This window comes from Oncorhynchus mykiss, chromosome 11 (genome assembly GCF_013265735.2).
Source record: "Oncorhynchus mykiss isolate Arlee chromosome 11, USDA_OmykA_1.1, whole genome shotgun sequence".
NCBI classification, from domain to species: domain Eukaryota; kingdom Metazoa; phylum Chordata; class Actinopteri; order Salmoniformes; family Salmonidae; genus Oncorhynchus; species Oncorhynchus mykiss.
The window spans coordinates 51,312,097-51,320,459 of NC_048575.1; the positions used below are offsets into that span (position 1 = coordinate 51,312,097).

An 8,363-nucleotide genomic window follows, 5' to 3' on the forward strand; every position below is an offset into this window, starting at 1 on the left:
CTAGTCAGAACTAGGAAACTCGGCAATATCCGACTTGCTGACTGGTTGAACGCAGTACGCGTGCAACCAGTTAGCAAGTCTGACATTTCCGAGTTTCCTAGTTCCTGAATAGGACATGAACGTGGCACATTAGTCTGAGGGAGGGGTTGGGGGTCATTGAGCAGCTTTCACGCAAGATCAATGCTTGTCAATTGAATGATGCAGTGATTGGTCGATAGCAAATGACGTTACCGAGAGAGGGGACAAAAAGATCATCATAGTAGCCAATAAAATGGCTCTATTTTCAGAAGGGTGTGGTTTCATAGATTTCTATAACACGAGGCACTTCTTTACCGGCGTTTTAATAGTAACACGCCTAGGGAATTGATCAATCTTTGGTGTACTTTTTATTTATTTATTTATTGTGGAGTGGCTTTATCTTACATTTAAACATGCTTGGCCTGTGCCTTTATGTGCCTGTTCCGAATTCGGATCCTATTGAATTCGAGTATTATGAGTCCAATGGACTACCATCGGAGCTGAAATCGCTCTTCAAATTGAGTGTGTTTCTACCGTCCCAAGAATGTTCAATTTATCGGAAATGGCGAAAGGTAAGACTTGCACTCTATTCTTTTACACATGTATTTATATGCTTCTGCAAACTTCACAGCAAGTTTTACATTTTGAGTGATTTAATTTGTCTTTTTCCTAAACTATACGTTTTGTTAACAATTCTGTCGTACTTTCCTGTAGTCTGTGTTTGTCAAAATCTCACCTACTGCATAGTGTTGCATGTAATCCACCACATCAGACCATAATGTTTAAAGGTTTCAGCAGGAATTGAATGCAACAATGATTCAGACCCATGGAATTCAAGATAGATCACGTAATTTCATATAACATTATGTAGACAGGCTTTAAAAACTCTAAGCCCCTACTCAAGGAGTTCCCCCGAGGGATAAATGTGGCCCCTGATATTCATTAATATATTTGAAAAATGAATTTGCATTTGCTTCATCAATGTTAGAATTCTTTGACTCTACAGTTTATGAATTATAAAACAATCTGACACTGAAGGCATAGACAATTTATTATTGTTCTCTACATTGATTGTGTATTGGGCTTTGTCCGGCAACCGCTTCTAGTTTTAAGTTTAAATGTGCCTCTTATTAGTCTAATTGCATATCAGTGACCCTAAGCATTAAACCAGCAGATTCAGGGTTGTCAATTAGGCACATGAAGAAATCACTGAAACATGATGGAATTGTTAAATTACAGTTTTTATTTTATCTTTATTTAACTAGGCAAGTCAGTTAACAAATTCTTATTTTCAATGACGGCCTAGGAACAGTGGGTTAACTGCCTTGTTCAGCGCTCTAACCACTCGACTACCTGCCACCCCATGCATGCGGACTAGTTAATTGACCCGAAAGACTGCGTGACCCACAGAGGCAAGACATGATGTTCTTGGCCGAGGTTGGCATCGTGATTCGATCCCTCGTGTCTTCAGGCATAGGTATTAGTGTCGTGGACATGTATCTATATCCTTAATGACAAGTTGACCTGCCAACTTGTGCTAAGCCCGTCGACCTACCTGGTCTAAAATAGACTGAGGCATCAGCAGTTGAGTTGCTGGCCTGGTGTTATTTGCTCTACTGTCTTGAACTACAGGTATCTACCAAAATAAAGGAAACCCCAACATAGTATCTTAACAGTTGGTCCACCACAAGCCGCCAGAACAGCTTCAATGCGCCTTGGCATAGATTCTACAAGTGTCTGTTACTCTATTGGAGAGTTGTTGATGGCGGTGGAAACCGCTGTCTCCGGCACCTCTCCAGAATCTCCCATAAATGTTCAATTGGGTTGAGATCTGGTGACTGACACACATCCTTTAACGCTCCTTTGAGGCTGCTCTTTCAAAGTCACTGAGCTCTTAGCCATGGTGGCCAAAATAATGGGCAACTGAGTAGTGTTATACACAACATCCCATCATGATTTGGGTCAACTGATTCATTAACTCAGGAACTACACCTGTGTAGAAGCTCCTGCTTTCAATATGCTTTGTGTCCCTCATTTACTAAAATGTTCCCTTTATTTTGGCAGTTACGTGTGACACTGCTCACATTGGGAGCCTTCTTTCTGTCCATGTTACAGGCCTAATGTCACATTTTGGCAGTTACGTGTGACACCGCTCCCATTGGGAGCATTCTTTCTGTCGATGTTACAGGCCCAATGTCACATTTTGGCAGTTACATGTGACACCGCTCCCATTGGGAGCCTTCTTTCTGTCCATGTTACAGGCCTAATGTCACATTTTGGCAGTTACGTGTGACACCGCTCCCATTGGGAGCCTTCTTTCTGTCCATGTTACAGGCCTAATGTCACATTTTGAAAGTGAATACACGTTGAATGCCATTTAAACATGGGACAAAATAGTTGAATGAGGGACGGGTTAGCCTAGGTTTGAGTCAATGGCTTTCAACATAGGGCCTTGGTGTTCTTTGCCTCGATCAGAGACATTGTTGAAGTGCTTTGTCTTGGCTGGATATTGAGGTGATGAGAAATGCACTGTTTGACATGATTCACACAACAGTCACCTTACCCTCCTGTCAGGTGCTTACATGCATTCAATTAGTATTGTCCCCCTCCAGATAAGCTCCAGTCTTGGGTTTACTTTTGTTGTTTGATTTTCTATTGTCCTCCATGGTGTCTGTTATAAGAAAGCAATTTTGTTGATAATTTCGTTTTTTTTTGCCCCTGCAGAAAGCGGTGAAAAGTGCAGACAATGACCTGGATGGGCAGATGGTCTTTGAGGAGTTTGTTCACTATTTGCAAGATCAGGAGAAAGATCTGAAACTCGTCTTCAAGAACCTGGACAGAAGGAGAGCTGGTATGCTATTATGCACAAATCCGAACTTAGTTTTAGAACATGCCTAAGCTACCATAAAATACACATTTTGTTTGGATTCAGGTGGAATTGTGATTAATTGTCTTCCATTATGATTCAGATAAAATGGATTCTAAGGAGATAATGCAGTCTCTCCAGGACCTTGGTGTTCACATATCCCAGCAGCATGCAGAGAAGGTCCTACAGAGGTAAGGTGTTAGGATGAAACGGTGTTTCCTTATGATTTTGGTCAATGTTGTAAGTATAGCTATTATTACCAGTTTGATTCATATTCTCAAGAGTTTATGGTTTTGTTTTAATCTTTTTTTTTTAAATGTTTTAAATAGCATGGATAAGAATGGAACAATGACCATCGACTGGAATGAGTGGAGCAACTACCCTCTGCTACAGCCCAAAGAGAACAACATCCCTGAGATCACCCTATACTGGAAACACTCCACGGTGAGGAGGGAGGATGTGAAATAGCTATCCACAAAGCAGAGAATTGAATTATATTTAACATGAATTTGAGTACACTGTATCCACTGACAATAGCCTTTAAAGTTCAATATTGTGAATGGGGATGTTAATCCTATTGTATTGATCAACACCGAATGGATGTGTGTCACCAATTAATATTATTTGTTACTAATTGGTGTAGGACAGGAAAGCTCTGAATACAAGAGTATGCTAAAAAAAATACGGGTTGAATTAATTACACCCTTATATAAAATGTCGATACAGGTTTAATTATCCCTTATGTAAGATCATCACATTTGTAAAGAGGTAGGAGGAGAATGAAATGTTCCCCTGCCTTCTTAGAGCCACCTTCATGGGACAGTGTGATCTTGGGCAGCGTGTGGGTGGGGTATTGAAATACTGTACGCATTAATGAGCGAGGCAGCTTCTAAATCTTAGCCTGCTTACCTCTCCAATGTGCCAAAAGCTACAGAACAGCCTTTATAGGTTGAGCTGGGGCTAAAAATATTCAGACATACTCCCTTGGAGATGAGATGACCACCTAACACAAAGGCCAGGCAAAATGTCAAGCAGCATTTACTCTTGAGTCACTTTGGCCAGACTAACATGTGGCAGTAGTATTAATTACACTTGCATAACAGGTGCTGCCAATTTTCTAAGTTCTTGCCTATCATTAAATAGCTTTCAGTTAGTGATTTGGTGCTGGCATGGTATAGAGGGATAAAGCCTGTACTCTGGTATGGATTTTGCAAAGGCACCTCTCTTGGGACTTAAACTATGTCTGGGGAGGCTCCCTGGCTGACCTAGATGGTCATTGTGCAACAAACAGTGTTACAAGGAGGGAACATTCCCCTCAGTCTTCACCCTCATAATATCAGGAGTGCACGTCAAGCCCGAACCACGGCATTAAAGCAGAAGCACCCTTATGTGTTAACTGGTTTAATGTCTGATTACACAGAAGTGTCCCAAAAATAACAGAACAGGAAACGTGTAGAATCCAACTTGCTTCCTAACTCGGAACATTAAGTCAACTGACCTAAAGCCTCATAACCTGCGACCTTTGCTCTAAAGGGATGAGGGCAGAGTCTTCTCTGACGCACATTTAGCTGTCAATACTGCTTGTCTCTAGTCACCTCTAGGTGAATGGTTTGTGTAAACATGAGGCCTTAGAAATCCCACACACTGAAAATGTCAGCTCACCCCTTATAGCTTGACTCAACTTCTTGTTGCAGCTGCTCTTGGATAACTAATGTATTTTGGGACAAACTAAATGGGCGAGTAGTGGATAATTATACTAATGTTCAATCTGTCTGCTCTAGCTGTTTGACGTAGGTGACAATCTGATGGTGCCCGATGACTTCACGACAGAGGAGAAACTGACAGGGATGTGGTGGAGGCATCTGGTAGCAGGCGGAGGTGCAGGAGCAGTGTCCCGAACATTCACCGCCCCCTTAGACCGACTCAAAGTACTCATGCAGGTAAGAAGCCCTTGATCTACTGTCCTAGTTACCACCACAGCCCTGTATTCCCAACAACACTTGAAGTCCTAGGAATGGTACACCTTGTCCTTAATTACCTGTTCATTGTTGAGTGAAAGTGGGCATCTTGCATAACTTGTAGGCAAATAACAGAACAGTTGCAAGAGCGATTACCTAAGAGTCATACATGGGTTAATGAGTATGTAAATGTGCCAAAACATGGGGACAAGGGTCCTAGTAGCTGTTTGTTCCCCCCTGGCTCATCCAGCCGACCAATTACTGTGGCTGAGAGCCAGCACACCTTCTCTGTTGAGATGTGATTGGCTGCAGCGGCAGATAAGTCAGGAGTGAGTAGATAGGATTTTACGTGATAGCAAAGTGTGGACTCCTGATTGACGTCAGTGGGTCTGTTTGAACAAGTCATCTGTGGGTTGGTGCAACTGACCCCAGTACACTTTGACTTGTTCCACATTGTACTCACATTCTGAGCGAATGCCTCATTACTTAAATAACTGACTAAATGTTTTGAGGAGGAAGGGCCCGATTCAGAGTTATAATAAGCTTGCACAACGTAAACGTTCGTCTAAATCATTAATTGACGTCAATTGGAGACTTGGCTGAACATTAAGCACACAGATCAAGTCGGAATACGGCCCCAATTATCTAATTGGTCATTTGACTTCTGTATGATATAAACATTTTATATTCTTGATTTGTCAGGTCCATGGTTCCCGTAGCAACAACATGTGCATCATGAGTGGGCTCACCCAGATGATCAAAGAAGGTGGGATGAGGTCGCTGTGGAGAGGGAATGGAATCAACATTATCAAAATCGCCCCTGAATCTGCCATCAAGTTCATGGCCTATGAGCAGGTACTACATGCAATGCAACACTTACTCCTGTATCATTTTACTTAATTTAGGGGAAGTCTGGACCGCTATACCGTTTATTATAACTCCATCTAAATTCTGTATGTGATGACCAAGTTTATGTTCTAACGGTGTCTATCTTATCTCATCCCCTCACTTTTCTTTCAACGGACACTGATGTAGATCAAGCGTTTGATTGGCAGTGATAAGGAGACACTTGGCATCCTGGAGCGTTTTGTAGCTGGCTCGATGGCTGGCGTCATCGCTCAGAGCACCATCTACCCCATGGAGGTGAGCAGCCGTCAGTCATCGCCCTCTGTCATTACAGATAGGGACGATTACACCTGTGATTGTTATCAGGATGAGGACAAACACTTGTGATTTGAAAGTTTGTAATGCCAATGTTTTCGTTCCGATTACATGCCACCTGCTAGGTTTTCAGTTTTTTTTCCCTGCTCACCAGGTTCTGAAAACACGGCTTGCCCTGCGAAAGACTGGTCAGTACTCTGGCATCTCTGACTGTGCAAAGAGCATCTTCAGGAGAGAGGGACTACGTGCCTTTTACAAGGGCTTCATCCCCAACATGATGGGCATCATCCCCTATGCTGGAATAGACCTGGCTGTGTATGAGGTAAGAGACCCAGAGAAGGCTTTTACAAATCTCTAGTTACATGTTTTCACTGCATTGGAGGCTCCATTTGGAATAGTCTCTGAATATGTTCCTTTTTCCACAGACATTGAAGAACTCTTGGTTAGAGAAGTATGGCGCCAACAGTACTGACCCGGGAGTGTTAGTTCTGCTTGGATGTGGCACAGTATCCAGCACCTGTGGTCAGCTGTCCAGCTACCCCCTGGCCCTGGTCAGGACCCGCATGCAGGCACAAGGTGAGAGCTTCAACAATGCACCTAATTTTCACTGCTTATTGGAATATATCATATTTTCCTCATTTTTATTTAGATTAGGTTATAAATGACTACAAGTTTTTCTGTTCCTTGGCTCTAATGCTAACTGCCATTTATCTCCTATAGCCATGCTGGAGGGCAGCCCACAGATGACAATGTCAGGGCTCTTCAAACAAATCATCCAGACAGAGGGGGCCACTGGTCTCTACAGGGGCCTGGCCCCTAACTTCCTGAAGGTCATTCCAGCTGTCAGCATCAGCTATGTGGTGTACGAGAACCTGAAAATGTCGCTGGGAGTTAAGTCGAGATGAGGTGACACCCAACATCTGAATGGATCTTCAACCCCTCAGTTGAGGCTAAGAAATCTGTGACTCTTGCTACTTGAGGTTTATGGAGCCATCTCATTCTGTGAATGCCAGAAGATGGAGAACAAGGGACAACAGAATGAAATGGTATCAACTCTGTGAGCTGAAACAGAGGGAAGGGGGAGCTTCTCTCAATATTGCTATTGCTGCTATTATTTAGATGCTCAATTGTTGAGTTAAGACCAGAATTCTATAATGAATGTTGGTTGAATATCTACCCAACTGAGTGAGTAACACCATAATTGGGGACCAATTCTTGTTGCCAGTTTGTGGTATAGTGCCTCTGAAAATTGTCCTGTTTCTATGGTTTCTCTCAGTAAATCAGGTTATGCAACAATTCAAACTGCACCAGTCCCCTTAAGTAGAAACCACTTCAGTTATGCCCAGTCTAATGTATTCAGACATTTTCCTTGGCATTAACAGGTTTTCTGAGTAGTTATTGGTTCTTTCCCCACACCTGCTTTTGTCTTTGCCTGAAATGAACATTTATATTAATTAGTGTTCCCTTCCCTGTATGTAGACAATAGGACAAAAGCACATGTGGTGAATATTTTCCCTTCTCAATCCTTACAGATGACTAATTTATTCGCACTGCCGTTTCTGACTGAATTGATGCTGCATTTCTGATTGAGTGAAGTATTGATGTCCACATCGATCTAATATTTATTCTGTTTTTTTTGTCTGACGTTGACAGTGACATCATTACGTTTTTGTTCAGAACACGGCAGTAACTGGCTTTATGCTCAGAAGTTTGACTTGTTTTGGAAAACTAACTGAAGAGCCATATTTACCATTATTATGTATTAAGAAGTGGGTATGTTTGCAAAATAAGTTCACAGGAACTTTAAATTATTGAGTCAATTTTGCCTATTTGTCCTCATATATTAATCGTTTGTGTTTATATTGGTTGTTTTATTATCGAAATGAATTGCTTCTGTTTTGGTTGTCAGGTCACTTAATCAATGTCTTTGTACCTAAAACCAAAACTTGATTTCAGAGCTTTGTGTAGATTAACACTAATGCACTTTAATACTGGAGACACATTTGAAGGTTTTGCATTAACTTTAGATACAAAGTTGGAAACCACTTCAACTTTGGTTAAATCATTTTTTTAATAGACCATTTGGTACAATGTTCTTTGAGCAAATAAATTAAAAGGATATGTAATATTCACGTCTTTGGTGTATTTCTTGACTCCTTGAGTGTGTCCCCTTACTTGTACGTGGATGTTCAATAAGGGTATTTCAAAGATTCAGTGTTTTTACACGTTTTTATTAACCTTGAGTTTGTGCGACACATACATTGTATTGGCCTATCGTTATTGCTTTATCAAGAAAAGGGTGCCATTGAAAGGAATAATTACCGGGGTAGCTGAAAATGGACCAACTGAAGGGGAAGATT

At 41.6% G+C, this 8,363-nt stretch overlaps 1 protein-coding gene across 1 annotated transcript; it reads left to right on the forward strand.

Moving 5' to 3' along the window:
• Positions 1 to 283: 283 nt before the first annotated feature.
• Positions 284 to 8,131, forward strand: slc25a25a (solute carrier family 25 member 25a). Its single transcript, XM_021621244.2, has 10 exons — positions 284 to 590; positions 2,743 to 2,869; positions 2,988 to 3,075; positions 3,214 to 3,328; positions 4,666 to 4,824; positions 5,545 to 5,697; positions 5,878 to 5,985; positions 6,158 to 6,325; positions 6,429 to 6,579; positions 6,724 to 8,131. Exons 1-10 carry the CDS (start codon positions 432 to 434, stop codon positions 6,906 to 6,908), a joined length of 1,413 nt encoding a protein of 470 aa, XP_021476919.1. The 5' UTR covers positions 284 to 431; the 3' UTR covers positions 6,909 to 8,131.
• Positions 8,132 to 8,363: the final 232 nt, after the last annotated feature.